Raw genomic sequence first — 16,981 nt, 5'->3', positions numbered from 1 at the left:
TTAATCATTTAGTTTGTAAAATAGTTTTTTCATGTATATACGTTCTTTTTAGTTTGTAAGAAGATGCCTAAGTGTTTTGTTTGTCATAGTGACTTAAGAACGAGTCAGTCTCTGTTACTTCATTTAAAATTTTGTCACAAATTAGGTGCCATGAGCCCCTTTCGTTGTGGGGAATCATTGTGTGGACGCGAATTTGATAACGCCAATTCATTCCGCAAACACTTGCTGAAACACGAAAGAACAAGTACGGGTGGTGATGGGAACCAGCCTTTTCGAGGATACCAAAATGAGGTGTGTCACATCAATGTTGAGAGACAGTTGACTGATAATGGTGATATACCAATTGAAACTTCTGTGGAAAGCCTTTCTCTTGAAGATTACCGTGAGGCTGTAAAGGAGGAAGCCCTTCTTTTTATTACTAAACTGTATAGTCAATGTAACTTAACCAGAACTCATATACAAAACCTTTGCGACTGGGTACACGGGTTTATGGGCGGTAGTGTGATGCAACTGCTAAGAGAGAAAATTTTACAAACGCTTCGAGGAAATCATGTTGATGATAATACAGTAACTGAAGTAATGAACATGTTTAGTATAATGTCCAGTCCATTTTATAGCTTGGAAACCGAATATAGGCGATTTGGCATGTTAGAGACAATGGGCAGTTTGATAAAACCAATTGATTATGTTATTGGACAGAAATTATCTTCAAAGAGAAAGAAAGGCGAGGTTTCGGTGGAAACATTACAAGTGCTTGGAAAGTTTGTGCCTATGCGAAAAATGCTTAAACGATTTTTGGAGTTACCGAATGTTCTGTCAACGTTACTCCACTTCAAGAACAGTGCAGAACAAGAGACTGAAGTACTTTTCAGTAGTGTGCAAGGACTGCATTGGAGAAACGAGGTAACATTTTCTGATGATCGTTTGATATTACCTTTATTTCTTTACTTTGACGATTATGAAATTAACAATCCTTTAAGTGGGCATGCTGGTACAAAAAAGATAGGGGTAGTTTATTATACAATTGCATGTATTCCACCGGAGTTTTTCGCGAAACTAGAGAACATATTTCTCGCCTTACTCTTTCATTCAAATGATAGAAAAACTTTCGGTAATAAAGCAACCTTTTCAATTCTTATTGAAGAGTTGCGTTTCCTAGAATGTGAAGGTATATGTGTAATGTATAATGGTTTAGAAGTACAGATTTATTTTAAGTTGTGTGTTATTACAGGTGACAATCTTGGATTGAATTCCGTTCTTGGCTTTACAGAGTCATTTTCTGCTAAGTACCCTTGCAGGTTTTGCCTTACATCAAAAACAGATTTACAGGCGCAGTCAAGAGAAAACGTCCGGAATTTGCGGGACGTTGAGAATTATGAACTACATGTAATTCTCGGAGATGCTTCACAGACAGGAGTAAAAGAGAATAGCACTTGGAACATGTTGCCGAGTTTTCATGTTACCAAAAATTACAGTGTGGACGTGATGCATGATCTTTTGGAAGGGGTGGGGAACTATGATATGATGCATATTTTGAAGTACTACATCAACGAAACACGTCTTTTCACAATGGATATTTTAAACAGTAGGATTTCGGCCTTTGCAAGCATGTCAGATGACGTAAATAAGCCGGCACCTTTATCTTCTGAAAATCTTGAAAAGAATAAATTAAACTTGTCTGCTGCTGAAATGTTATTTCTCATAAGGTACTTTGGTTTGATAATGGGTGACTTAATCCCCGAGGAAAATATCGTTTGGAAATTTTATATTCTGCTAAGAGAAATAACAGTCATATTAACATCAAAAGTTATTCACGTAAACACTTCTGAATTACTTTGTACCTTAATTGAAGAACATCATGAGATATACAAATCTTTTTTTCAGGATACATTAAAACCTAAGCATCATCATATGGTTCACTATCCACGTTTAATGCGACATATAGGACCACTTGTTTTCACATGGTGTATGAGGTATGAATCCAAACACCAACCGTCCAAGATTGCTGCCCGTATTGCTTATTGTCGAAAGAATGTTCTAGAAACTATAGGTTTGAAACACCAATTGCAGATATGTTATAAGTTCTTTCAGAAAAACGGTTTTCATATTCAACAAGAAATTGGACCTGGAGCAAAGATATACCTTTCACAAGATCAGAATTTTCCATTGTTTTCAATGTGTTTACCTCCTTCGTTGTTGAAACTTTGTCGGTCAGTAGCTTGGTGCATATACAACGGATTTGTGTTCAAGTGTTGCATGGTAGCGTTCGAAATTCATGAAGATGGTTTAAACTTTTATAATATAAAAAAAATTTTGTTAGACGAAGAGTCGCACATTTTCCTTCTATGTAAGAAAATGAAAACAGTTGGCTATGACAGTCACTACTGTGCATATCATTTGTCTTTCACGCAAGAGTGGATCTGCATACCAGTAAATTTGAATTTTGCAGGGCCTCCTACGTATTATAAGATAATCGATAATGACAACATATATGTTTCTGTTTCGGTATGATTTTGTGTTGCATGTGGGGCAGTGTTTTCTAACATAATCGTAATAGGGCTCGAGCATAAGAAAATGTTTCTTAATCCATGTGATTTTCAGTCAAACAATATTATATCCACTAGCAAAGCATTTGCAATGAAGCATACATTCCTGTACTACTAGATGTTTTGCCTGCATGGTCCTATGGCCACCGAAGTAGGAACTAAACTTTTAAAAAACATGGTTGGTTCTATGTAAATTTTATACAGATTTTTTGTTCGGAATAGAAAAAGGTTACATATCGAGTGTAAGGAAAAGATCGCACAGCTTGGACAGAATCTGACTCTACAGCTGAAATGAAACGAAAATGTCTTACGATATTTTGTCCTCCGAGGTTCCCTTTTGAAGTGACAGACGGGTAAAATTTGGACTATGAGGTAACACCTTGCGGTACTCTGTAGAAACACGTGATAGTTTTGTTTAGTTTAAACTTCTTCGTTATCTAAGGTTTTTTAAATCAGTTTTTTTATTTTAACAACAAAATGGCTAGATTTGAAACGGCATGTTTTGTCATGATCTGGGCACAGAAAGCTTCTTTTTGTACGACATTTATTCAATTTGACATTTTAAATGTACGTTTTCATCTCTTCACATTTTCCCGCCACATTTCAGACCTTTTGCTGCATCCCATATTCCATACTTTTATTTAAAAAAAGAAGAAGAAAAAGAAAAATGACAAAGAGCTTTGAAGTTAGGTACCTTCGTTTGAAGTACGGCACTTTCCTCTACTCCACGATAAACACCATTCCAAAGTCGCTGCTGTCAAGTGTTGTTACGGACAACCCGTGCGATATTGCCATATCGACCAAAGTTTACCGGTCTCTCCCTTCCAAAAGGGGGCCTTAAAGGACAACTTTATAAAGACATTTTCGTATCGTTTTAGCTGTAGAATCAAGTCTGTCTGCCTGTACTACCTTTTCCTTACACCCGATATATATAAAACCGCTTTGGAAAAGGAATCCGTGTACCCAGTCGCAAAAGTTTGTATGGGTTCGGTTCCTTTATAAGAATGTAACTTGGATTTGCTAATGAAAAGGATTTAGTGTTACCGAAATGGGTTTAAAACAAAAGTTAAACAATATTGCGTGAAAGGAAGGTAAATCGTTGTCTGCCATTTTTATTTCTAAGTATTTTTTTTAATTGGGAAGGATGTCATGTGACACTAAGTTTAAACTACTAAAAATATATTTATGAAAGCAGTTTTTAATGGGTTTCTGCAATTCTAATATAAATGTGTCAAAGTCAAGAACCGTATCTTGGGAAGGTGTCCGTCTTAAGAAAAAACATATGATGCCATTAAATTTTGATTAATATTATATGGTAGTATGATGTGTCGTACGTCGAAAAGAATAGCTTTTATTGATTGCAAATACATTGCTAGTGGTCATAATATTTCTTCATTCAAAATCTCACTGAATTACATAAACCATTTACTATAACCTTTACTGAGTTCAAACTATACTTTGTTCTAATTTTAGAGTTGAAAATATGCTATTGGACGTAAGATTGAATCTAGGACGTCAGCCTGACGATTCCTGTTCTGATCCTTGGTGCACTAACAAAATTTTTACTCCTTAAAATGTAGATACTTGCAGGAGCTGCCCCAATTTCTTTGTTATACATTTTGTCTCCTCATTTTATTTTAAACTTATAAAAATAAAAAAAGGTTCTAGAAGAAATTGCATACTATTAAGGAATGAAAACCACAGGCGTGACGTCGCGAAAATCAAATGCCATTAACTCTTAAAAAGAGATAGGTACGGAAACATGTAGCGAACCTATGATAGAACATGAATCAGTAGATATTCTTTCGTATTGTAACGTTTATATTATGTGTTACGAAACGTTACGCTAACGATGGTTCTAATTATTGTCCCTTGTATTTAAGTATTTTATTTGTCCTTATGCCTTTTCTTACAAGTCTTATTACTGCTTAGCAAATACTTTCGTATTATTGTTAGATGCAAATAATGCATATTGTACCAAGAAAATAATTTCAGAAAATGTAAAATAATAATAATTACTTCTAACGAAAATATTCGTCGTGAAATTGTGTCGTTTGTAATCCAGTCTGTGTGGGCATTTAATGTAAATTTTTGTTTGCGTTTATCATGTTAAATAATGTCATGTGTATGATGGGGTACTCAGTTTCCGCAGTGTCTGTACAGTAAAATTCCGGCAGATGGCTCCTCGTGCATCACTTGGTGGTCAATGCTTAAGCGACTTTGTGCTAGAAGATCACGTTTAATTTTTGCATATATTTCCACTCGTGTGTTTCGTGATGGCAGTTTCGCTTGAGTGTTGTATACTGTTAAATCCTCGGCCCTTGAAGTTGATTTCCATTCTGAAGAAGAAGAAAATGTTACACGGTGCAGAGTTGGGTAAATCCGATGGAAAGTTAGTAGTATAATTTTTTTCACAGTCTTTACAGCAAGTCTCTACACAGCCTTTACAGTAATCCTCCCATGTTCTCTTCGTGGTACAAAATCCTATGCCGATTGACGGGTATCCTGAACGGACATTATTTTCAACCGATGTTCTGTCACTTTTAACATGCTCTTACGTTTGACCATGGCCTAAAGCATCTTTTCCAAATGTTGACTTCAACATTTCATGTGTTTCTGAAGCAGATTTTCTAGCTTTACCTAGTTTCATAAATTTCGTCACCTTCAATTTCGCTGTTACTCAGCGCATAACTGGGGGAAGATACGCTTAAAAACTAAATGCGACTTCCTAGGACAAAGCCGCTTAGGGCACTGACTCTCAAAGGATGTACGAGGAATTGCTTGGTGGTGTTTAATCATTCTAGCTTAAACTTCACGAGCTGCAAAACTATTCTGAAAACTTTTCAGTACTCCGTTATATACGGTACACTTTAGAAAGAAAGAAAAAAAAATTGAGAGATTAAATGACATTAGAAATACGCACTACCAACTCCAAAAAGCTTTTTGAAAAATAAGTAATAATAAAATGATAAGGAAAATTCAGTTAACGTAGCGAAACACTAATTCAGTTCAATCTTCTAAGCTTTATTTTATGCATGTTTCCGTATTATTTATCAAACGTAGGAAGAAACACATTTATTATGATGTAGGTATTGACCCTAAAGAACTACATGGTAGTTACAAAATTTTCCATTTAAAAAAAAGCAGTCTTGTAACATGTTTTGTATTTTTTTCATATTATTTACATTTTTAATGCAAACGGTTACCAAGTTTCAAAAGAATTGTGTATATTTGTTAAGTTGTACTCATTTTTTTTTTCTTCTTGGTTTTCTGTCTAAGATAAAACTTAGCAGTTTTGGTTGAAAAATGATTTATTGTATCAGTATTAGGAATGTGGAAAATAAATTAAAAATAAGTGCAATATGATCTTACAACAATAAAACATTAGTGTTAAATTCATTAATAATAAAACGAATCAGCCATAAATCGTATTATAATATATTCATTATCAGTAAAACAGTAAGTCTGCGTCTAATGGAATAATACATATATATATTTGTTTTCTTCTGATTCCTGTTCTGTGTGAATCAGTTTAAGCACAAATACTTGCCACTTAATTTTCAAGTTTGAATTTAGAATGTGAAATGAATCAGCATTTAATTTCATTTGATATTCATTTACATGCTCCTTACTAGAATCAATATATTTCTTGCTTGTATGCATACCGAAGTCGTAAGGAAATGAACTTTAGAACACTAACTCCTCTACTATGATTGACAGAGTTGATGTACCATATTCCGCTCAAGGGAGTAAAACTTTCAAATTTGAATATTTCATAGTTTTGTGTTGAAACGTAACGGATATGGTGGAGGCGGATTGTCCTGCGAAGAACGTTTTTCTTTGTAGTTTTAAGGACTTTACGAGGACCAGGGTATTCAAAGTTCATTTTCCTGCGAATTCGAGTTCTGAATCACCGTGTATATATGTGTATTGTATTAAGTGAATCTTGATTCTTCAAAACTTCTAGTTTATGTAATTGGGGCAATTCTTAGTATCCAAATTAGAATTATATCTTACAGTCTGGTTGTACACCTGACAGCATCTTCAGATAGAGAAAAATAGGATGGGAAAAGAATGGATTACAAAATTGAATACTTCGAGTTCTTCTCAATTTCCTTACCCGTTATTTGCCATCTTATTTCCTCTCTCTGAAGATGGTGTCAGATGTACACTGAAACTGTAAGATGAAAAATAATTCTAATTTGGACACATCATCAATATGTGTCTTCCGTGTTCAGTTACTTGGAATAACTGTTATTTAGTAACATCCACATTTTATAAAATACGTGTAAAAATATTAAGAAAGAAATGTAAATCAAAAGTATGTGGTATATTTTCATTGCATTGATTAAAAGATTTATATACTTTCATAACTGCATTATTGTAAAGTTCCTTTTTTGGTATTACTGTGCTGCATTTCTAATTTTTCTGTAATGTATACTTGATTAAAGGAAAATAAAAGTAGTTGTTATAAATGCTGTGTAATTTCTGATCTACATTGCATACCACCTCAGTTCCATTGTTATAGAAACAACACTGCATGGTTACGATAGCTATAAACACACCACCTTGATTCTGCTTCATATCAAACTTCACAGAAGATAAGACAAAAGTATTATTAGAAACATTTCCATTATTCATTTAAAGAAGTATTGAAATGGTTACTGGAACTGTTTCTAATAATACCTTTGTCTTATCTTCTGTGAAGTTTAATATGAAGCAGAATCAAGGTGGTGTGTTTATGCGTGTTGTTTCTATAACAATTCCGAAATTGTTCCACACACTATGCTAGATTGTTCTGTCAACAATCTAGCATGGTAACAGCAAACATACTTTATCTTCAATATTACAATACGGCATGGCTACCATAGCAATATAATATGGTTATAGTACCTATGCAGGTTGTTCCATCTACCATCTTACATGGCTGCTTCAACAAGACGTTCTTGTTCACATAGCCATACCGTATTGTAGATATAGTCATATCATATTGCAACTACAGCAATATAGTATGGTTACATCAAGTATAAAATTTGGTGCACCTACCCTGCTATATGGTTGTCTCAATAAGACAGTATTGTTAAAATAGCCATAGGGTATTGTAGGTACTGTAATTTAGTCTTGCAAATACAACAATATATAATGGTTACAATGACTATACGGTATGGTTGTCCACCTGTTGTCCAACCATCTAGTATCTTTGCAATACCTATACGGTATAGTATTCGAACGAATATGGTATTGTAGGCAGAGCTATAAAGGTATAGTTGGGATGTAGCTGTATTGTAATCTGCATGGTAATATTGACTATTAACTCCGATTATAGTTAAATTTACAATACAGAAATATGATACTATTGCACATATGTATGGTAACAATAACCCGGATTTAATAGCCATACCTGTATGCTATTACTGGCCATAAGCATAGCTGTCCCTATATAAGCAATACTATTCTGGTATTATTAACCATTTAATGGTTATGCCAACTATACCATTTTTTAGGGTGTAGCTCCAAAACTATGAGATCTACCGTAGTCGGGTCAAGACTTCATTTAGGAACTAATATGTGCCCTATCCAAAACTCCATATTTCGGAATCCTACAGTACTCGCGGAACAATTTTTGTACAGGAGTGTGTCTACGGGCATATAATTTGAAGTACTCACCAACTACCTCTATAAAAATTGTTGCGGAAGTACCACAGAATTCTAAAACTTGGATATTTGGGTAGGGCATATACTAGTTCCTAAGTGAAGTCTTGATCCGACTACGGTATATCCCGTAGTTTTAGAGCTATGAACCAAGTTCATTTTTTTCATGTTTTCGGGAGCATATTACTCCGAAAGGAAGCATTTTTGCACCCAGGTTGGTCTATACTTTTTGTCTTATCTTGGTGTCAGGAATCACCTCCCAAACGTTATCGGTGTTGTTTTGAAACACCCTGTATATATAGATAGATAGACATAAAATTCTTGAGTGATTCAAAGAATGATAGAAGTAGATTTATGTAAAGTAAGAAACTATGATAACATTCTTCTGGGGTTAAATTTTATTTACGTATATGTATGTATAAAGGGATGTTTTATGAGCTTTTGAGAAAAATTCTGCGTCGAGACGCTGCAAGGGTATTATTACTGCTGCTCTGTTGCATCGATTTCCCGCTAGGACGCCAGCCACAACAGTCGTTCTCCGTTGGGCTAGATCAAGACCACCGCAGACTTCATCCCAACACTCCCCGAAGAGTTTCTGTATATATATTTTACTTTCGAAAGTTTTGTTTTCCAAAACTCAGCGATGCTGCTGCCTACATCTATCCAAAGAACCACACCACTGTTTTTTCCCTTGTCTTGTTTTATTTCTTTCTCTCTGATTTTTTTGTTTTGTTGTTGTTTGTTGTGGTGGTGCCAGAAGTGATGAGTAGAGGGGATGATTAAAGAGAGAGAGGTCACAGTGAAAAAGAAAAAAAAGAGCTACTTTTTTTGTACGAGGTCAAATTTTGAATTCTAATGAAGTCGAAAGTTTTAATGGCGCCAGTCTCGCAGTTTATTTTCATTCTTCTTCTCGTCCTGTCATTTCTAATTTTGAGTCCTGCAGAGCATTCTGTAAAATATTAGGAGACAGAACTCTCTCAAATCATAGTAAGACTAAATTTTACCTTTTACTCTCTGAAGAAGAACGGAAATACAATACGTTATCACTGCTATAAGCAAGCATGATTTCAGAAAATTTTCTTCGAAGGGACTTTCGATATACAGATGGTGAAAGTAGTACTGCGAAAATATAGATAATCCACGCTGAGGATGATCAGAGATATACTTCGGCATGAGGGTGAAAAGTATTATAGCTCCAGGGAAGAAGTTGCTCCCGGAACATCCCATGAAATGATCACTTTCTATAAGTATTTTACTATTATTGGCAAAGAGCCTACTGTAAAATTGAACATGTGCAGTTTGCCACAACTTGATTTTAGTAGAATTTCTTACAACAGTATTATTTCTTATTTATCTTATCTCGCTATTGTGAAGATTGACACACATAAGTGACGCAGCACTTAAAGGTTGCCAGATGACTTTGCTACAACAGTCATGTTCTTTATATTTATTATAAGCAGAATAGACACAAATGGTGGAAATCAAAGTATCCGGTCACCCCATAAAATGATCACTTTCTATAAGCATTTGACTAGTATTGTCAAGTGCCTGCTGCAAAATTGAACACGTGCAGCTTGCCAGAACTGAATTTTAGTGGAATTTCCCACAGCACCGATATTTCTCACTTATCTCCCTATCGCGAAGATTGACACATAAATGACAGCAGTTAAGGACTGCCACATGACTTTACTACAACAGTTATGTCCTTTATTATAAGCAGAATAGACACAGACGGTGGCAATCGGAGTATTAAGTCACTACGCTGCTCTACAGTTAACAGCATACATAAGTTTGACAAAGTATATTTAAACTGTTTGAGGTATTCCTTTATGTGCTTTAAAGTCCGCCTTTAAATGGATATGACGTATAGTTTTTGTGTGCTTCAAGGTGTGGTCAACGTTGAACCTAGACACTTCGTAAAGAGGTTAGTCTTCTAACTGCTTGTGACTGTTCCACCAATGACTATCCTTAGGTAGTCAGATTAGCTACTGTGGGTTATTAGAAGTAGCAGTAGATCTACATCAAAATCAGCTGTCATCTTGTCTTGTCTTCATCACCTTTAATGGTGTTTAAAATATTTGGTGCACCGACATCTAAGGTCTTGTGTGCTACAAATGCAGAAATATTGAATTACTTGTGTAAAAATGAATTATTTGTATAGAATTGTAATATAAATTTACAAATGGCGGACGTCGCCATTTGCAATGATTGGCCGAGTTGAAAGTCGAAGTGCCTGTAATATATTGTTGATAAATTGGTAAAAGTTAAAAAAATTAAGATCAGTATACTCATGAAAGAAGTGAAGAATATGTCAAAATCAGGAAAAGCATAAAATTGTCATAGTAGGGAAGTATCAAAGTCAGATTTAGGAAGGAGGTCCAGCGGGACGAAGAGGGCCAGCTACCCAGTTGATCAGGTGGGGTGTAAAAATTTGGAAAAAAGTGAAAATAAATGAATTCTAGATGGATAGTATAATTGTGGATGAGTGAAAGTGTGTTTGTGATTAGATTTGGATGTGTGAATTATGTGTAGGATGAACACTTTTCACTTTAACCACTTCGTCTTCTTTACAACACACCAGGAGATGGTATCACTACCAATGTCACCGCTGAACCCCAACAGAATCGCTGTGATCTTCGTAACTTAACATGCGGACAGGTGGTACAATTTATTGTCATTTTGTAACTTTTTTCTCTTCTTGCGACAGCTCGAACAACTGTTGATACGTTTCCTAACGCAAAAATGTAACATAATAATAGAAGATTATGGAGCCTATTAAATATTGCCTTATATTATCGCAATTCAATCTTTACTATCAATTTACGACAAACAATGAGACCAATGGAATATCATTCTTCCGGACTTTTGCGATCAGTGTCTCGCAAAATTTTTCTCTTCGTTTACTAGTTTTTGCGACTTTTGGCATATCAATTTGTCTGCGTGTTATCAAACTGTAGACAGTTATTTGGGCATGCACCAAAAAAACTAACAGTCTAGAATGTATTGAAGTATTATTTAAATCAAGAAAATTAACGCAAAATACTTTTGTGAAGTGGTCCCGATATTCATAATCTGCACGATCTCTGAAACATCGTGTTCACTTATGGAGTTCTTCATTGCATAATGCATCAGTTTTAGTTGTTTACTTGCTCTCTACAAACAAATATCATAAAACAGATAGCATGTTCATTCAGAAATTTTGTTCGTCGGAATCAAGTTTATGATAAATTTAGCTTCAAAATCGCAAATTCTTACGACTGATGCCATCGGAACTTGATCGCACAGATGCGTTGCGATCACGCAAGTCAATATTTAACCGACCCCTACGTAACAGAATGTAATATTAGGGACTGACAATCCATAAACAAACTTATGCTTTGCGCCAAAGTTTTTGTTTAAGCTTCTGAGATTCAAAACTTAATGGAATAAACCAGTGGCGTATTTAGGGGGGCTTCCGGGCTTAAGCCCTCCCCGAAATCTTATTTACTATAGTAAAGTATATGAAATATCTTGCAGAATTTTCACATTTTCAGGGACCTCCCCGAAAGATAGAAAATCCCCCCCCCGAAACAAAATCGTAAATACGCCACTGTAATAAACAGACCAAAGGTAAGCAACGTTCAGTAATATATATATATATATATATATATATATATGGAAATAAGTGTGAAAGACACACCAATTCAGTGGCATACGCAGAATTTGGCCAGGGGGACAAATCAAGCACTCAATTTCCTTTATGAACAAGCGTGATATATATAGACTATATATATAGCAAAAGTTTATGCATAATATCTTGCTCACGGAAGCTGGTTAAACCTCGAGACCTCTGCTTGCGTACGCCACTGCACCGGTTTACACTTTTCTTACCACCAACCACACTGTTTGGAACGGAAAATGTAACTTTTGAAACCTTACACTTTGTTCAGATAGCAAGCATTGAAATTACTTCCCTAGCAGCACAAACAGTAGATTCAATCACGTTAAACGGTAGGCAAACCAACTGCCAATGCTGGCCTACGTTGTAATTGTCCACTTTGTCAAGTATTTGCGAACCAACATAGGTATTTCTAATTTATTTTTGCAATTGCCAGCCCTATCAACCACTAGGCAATGAAGGTCCTATCTAGTGTGCTGGCAAGGTTCATTTACCATTAAATGGAGCAGGGGCGTCATTTCAGACTTTGCTTGAGGGGGGCAAGAATACTACCGACATAAGAATTTCACCTTTTCTACTAGTATATTAGTAAACAATCGACTAAAGTATATGTATTCCTCAAACTCTTGGGGGGGGGGCAATTTCCCCCTCCTGCCCTCCCTAAATGACGCCCCTGAAATGGAGGTGTAAATTTTGTATACAAAACAAGAACATTATTTATTCTTGTTATTTCAGCGGTTCATATATTTTTTAATTAATAGTTTGTGTTATTTTTTCTTTGTTTCCTAGGGTGGTTAGGAGCGCTTTCGACAGCGGTGGCGCTGCTGATCTCACCAATCACGATCGCCTTCTGTCGGAGGAAGTCAACGCGGGTGACGGCAGTGCTGGGGGGCCTCGTCACGGCCCTCGGGTGCCTATTTACTTCCTTCGCCTCGCAATTTCACCAACTTTTCCTCAGCTATGGAACTGTGATAGGTAAGTAAGCATACAGACATTATTTCATCATTTTTACATAGGCCAGTTGCAGTATTCAGTGTTTAATAAAGTTTGCTTTGTGCTTGACATGAACCTAGTACTTAAAAAAACCTAGTAATTAATTTTTCAGTTTGCGGAAGAATCATCTTTTATTGGTTTCAGCAGATCTTCTTTTAGGGTTCTTTTGTTTTTGAAACAAAAAATTAATGGGAGACACTTATGGTTTGAATAATGTGGAACATCAGAATTACATAGTATAAGAAAAAACAAGTATTTATTTATTTATTTTTATTTATTGAACAATTTCCCAGATACAGCATAACTTTGCCATTTTACACAGGGACATGCTAACAAAAGAAAGAAAAAAAAACAAGACAACAATAACAACAACATAGAAAAAAAAAAGAGTGTAAAAGTAAAACTAAGTAAACATTTATCTAATTCTTTGATTTTCTGTGAGAACATACATTCTCTTCGTCAGTTTGAAAATACATGGAATAATAAAAACTAATTTCGATTCATATATAAGGTGACCAGATTACCCATTTTAGCTGGGACAGTCCCTTCCTATTTATTTATTTATAAATGTTTCAGATACCGATTTATGTCCATTTTACACTGAAATAATGCAACGAAGTGTATAAGCAATAACAAGAAATAACAACAACTATATGTACCACATTTACAGAGACTTCAGTTTGTTTTTAAAATGATTTTCATAGTCAAAAATTTCAACATGTGACAATAAACTATTATACGATTCCAGCCTGAAGTGTGAAGAACGTAGCATAATTGATAGTCTGGTGTTACATGTGTTAGTAAAGTTGTGACTGCGACGAAACTTGAGAACGGAAACCAATAATTTGGAATTAATTTTCCTATTGATAATTTTATGGAGAATCAGCAAGTCTGCTACCATGCGTCGAGTAAATGAAGTCTGAATATTAAATTGGTTTAGGGGTGTCTTCCCGTTTTGCCTAATTCCCGTTATGCGTAAAGGTCCTCCAGCACTTTGTAGAAAATATTTTCAATGATCTTATCTTTAAACAGAACGGAAATTCCCGTTCTGCTTAATCTTTCGAGATGGAGAATTCTGTGCAGGAAGAGATTCTTTTTCTTGAGAATTTTTCTTTTAGTAATTCTAGCAGATTCTGTAAGAAGAATAACTATTTCTGTAAGTTTCATCATAAATTTTAGATATTCTATTTGTTGTTCTCAGAAAAATAACTAGGATACAGTCCTGTTATTTGCAGTGTTATTTACATCTACTTTACTAAAGATAAACGTGATTTTTTTTTAAATACCTGCTGGGAAATGAAAAATTTGTTGACTCAGTTGCAAGAAAGCCGTTTGACATTGTAACTGAAACGAACATAAAACAAACTTACTTCGATCTAATATCAAATCGTTTCGCAACAAAATTTTATTCGGGTTTCCAGTAGTTTATCTCCAGCCTGCTAAGGCTTGCACTACTTAAAAGGAGCCATACTCCACATCCTCAATACATGTTTGGCAATATATTAAACAAAGAGGTAGTTGTTACGTACCGTACTTTAAATTAAATGCCCGCAGCCAAACTCCGTCAATAAAAATTGTTGCGTGAGTACCGCAGGATTCTGAAACATGTATTTTTGGATACCGCACATATTAGTTCCTAAGTGAAGTCTTGACCCAACTACGTTAGGCCCCATAGTATTGGAGCTATGGATCTTTGAAGTTCATTCTTTTTATGTTCTTAGTAGCCTATAACTCTGAAATGACGGATTTCTGCACCCAGATTGGTCTATACTTTTTTCCTATCTTGGTGTCAGGAATAACCTCCCAAACGTTCTCGGTGTTGTTTCGAAACACCCTGTATATACAGTCTGTTAACCTGCGCATTTCCTTCTTGTCACACAGCACACAGCATATCGTGCTCCAGTTTAGTGAGCCAAATTGTATTCTGTGTTACGTTTCTGTGTGTAATCCTTCATCCCACCTCTCTTATTTACTTACATTTCATTTCTCTTTCTCTCTTTTATTCGGCTTTCCATTCCTCATAGGTTAAGGTGAGGTTTATTTTTAAGAAAAGTTGGCCAGAACCCAAATTTAAAGGTACTATCTGGGGGTCACCTGGATGGAAAAACTGTCACAATGACCTTATCGAACTGATTCGATACCAGTTCGCGCTAAGTGGGCTTGGAGGTAGACAAGATACGTGGGTTTTCTCGGGGTTCTCCCGTTAACTCCCACTTTCTTCATCCCACCATTTCATTCATTTCTCATCATCAGCGTCTTCTTTATCCTAGCCGACATAAGCGTTGGACGTAAAACTAAAAAAATTCATTTCATTTTTCAACAGGGTTGCTATTTATTACTACGTACGATTGTCGAAATTTAGTGTTTCCAATCATCAATAATATTTTTAACAATTATCATGAAATGGTCATTTGTGCTTAATTCATGTTGGAATATTATTTCAATATGTGAGACAAGATCATTCTGTGTACTTTCTAACGTACACATTTCGAAACATTAATTGGATTATTTTAATATATATTTTCCAAGTGAATGTTTTACACAAATAATGCATTGTTTCTTCCTGAGTTACTCAAATGTATTGGACTGTAAGATCATATCTGTTCCAAATGTTTATCATATGAAACAGACACGTAGGCCTACGCAAGAATTTATTTCAGGGGAGATTCAAATTCAATATAAAGATAAATTAAAATTTGTAAAATAACCCCAAAAATTAGACTGCATTTATAGAAAAGTTGGAATTTCGGGGGAAGGTCCTGAGCCTCATGACCAACCCCCTACATACATTCCTGATACGAAATAACTCTTTGTATACTGTTTCTGCATGAGTTACTCAAGTATAAGTGTTCCAACAAATCGTAACTGTTTCAAATGTTTATCGTACATAAATAACTCTGTACACTGACTTTTCCTGAGTGACTAGAATATATTTCTTAGATTTCAGTTCTAGAATAAAGTATAACTGTTTCAAGTGTTCCAAGAAAATATAATTGTTTTAACTGTTTCGATAAAGTATAACTGTTTTAAGTATTCATCATACACAAATAACTCTTTGTATTCAGTATAATTGCTTCAGGTGTTTCAGTGAAGTGTACCTGTTTTAAGTATTCATCATGCACAAATAGTTCTTTGTATTCAGTACCACTGCTTCAGGTGTTTCAGTAAAATATAACTGTTTTAAGTGTTCATCATACACAAATAACTCTTTCTAATACGGTAAAGGTGTAAGTACTAAAAGTGTTTCAGTAAAGTATGACTGTTTTAAGTGTTTATCACACATAAATAACTCTTTGCATACAGTTGGCGCATAAGTTACTTGATTATATCTGATACATATTAGTGTTCCAACAAATTTAAACCGTTTCAAATGTGCATTATACAAGAATAATTGTTTGCTTAAATTTTAACTTAAGTTTATTTTATATTCTTTCCATTATTTTTCAGGGGTAGGGGTTGGGATGACACGCGATACATCAACGTTAATGGTTGCTCAGTACTTCAAAAGGAGGAGGGAGCTGGTCGAAATATTTATCGTCTCGGGGAGTGGGCTGGGCATAGCGATTATGTCCGCTTTTATTAAAGGAGCTATAAGGTAAGTGAATCAACCGTTCTTTATTTGATATATATATATATATATATATATATATATATATATATATATATATATATATATATATATATATATATATATATATATATATATATACTGCTTTTTTTAATTCTTTGGTATTTCCTATCTTATGGATGATAGCCTATATGAATTAATGATTTATTTGTGCTATAATACATATTCAGGGTCTCAGAGCGGTAATGAAGATTATAAATGTTTTAAGTAAATTTCCAGCGTCGTTTCTAAGTAAATTCGTGTCCTGAGTAAGTAACTTTCAGCATTGTGCTTTTGTAAAAATGACGCTTAGCTGAACTATTTAGCTCCTGGTAAATCATTAAGCCCTTTTTCGAGATCAAGTTCATACGCGTTTACGGAACAGCACTCCATCCCAAAAGAATGAAATACTAATGTGTGTCGGAGAGCGCGGGAAGTGTAACACCAACACTGATTGAGTGCCTATGTTTTGTTGATTGATTGATTGACTTGGTATTTACGTCCTTTTGTTTATAGATAGGCCAT

The 16,981-nt window shown here is 34.9% G+C and overlaps 2 protein-coding genes across 2 annotated transcripts in view; one reads left to right on the top strand and one right to left on the bottom strand.

Annotated features, from left to right (window-relative positions):
* SCAP (SREBP cleavage activating protein) overlaps positions 1 to 16,981 on the bottom strand; it is a 441,101-nt gene that overhangs the window by 176,789 nt on the left and 247,331 nt on the right. The window lies entirely within an intron of this gene.
* LOC145667872 (uncharacterized) lies at positions 64 to 2,511 on the top strand. Its single transcript, XM_081735304.1, has one exon. The coding sequence runs from the start codon at positions 64 to 66 to the stop codon at positions 2,509 to 2,511; it is 2,448 nt and encodes an 815-aa protein (XP_081591430.1).

This window comes from Thermobia domestica, chromosome 13 (assembly GCF_964235325.1).
Source record: "Thermobia domestica chromosome 13, izTheDome1.hap1.1, whole genome shotgun sequence".
Lineage (NCBI taxonomy): Eukaryota > Metazoa > Arthropoda > Insecta > Zygentoma > Lepismatidae > Thermobia > Thermobia domestica.
This window is presented reverse-complemented; position numbering and strand designations above follow the sequence as displayed.

Excerpts from the sequence above, each read along its gene's own strand:
- LOC145667872 (XM_081735304.1), top strand. The coding sequence starts at position 64 with ATGCCTAAGTGTTTTGTTTGTCATAGTGACTTAAGAACGAGTCAGTCT.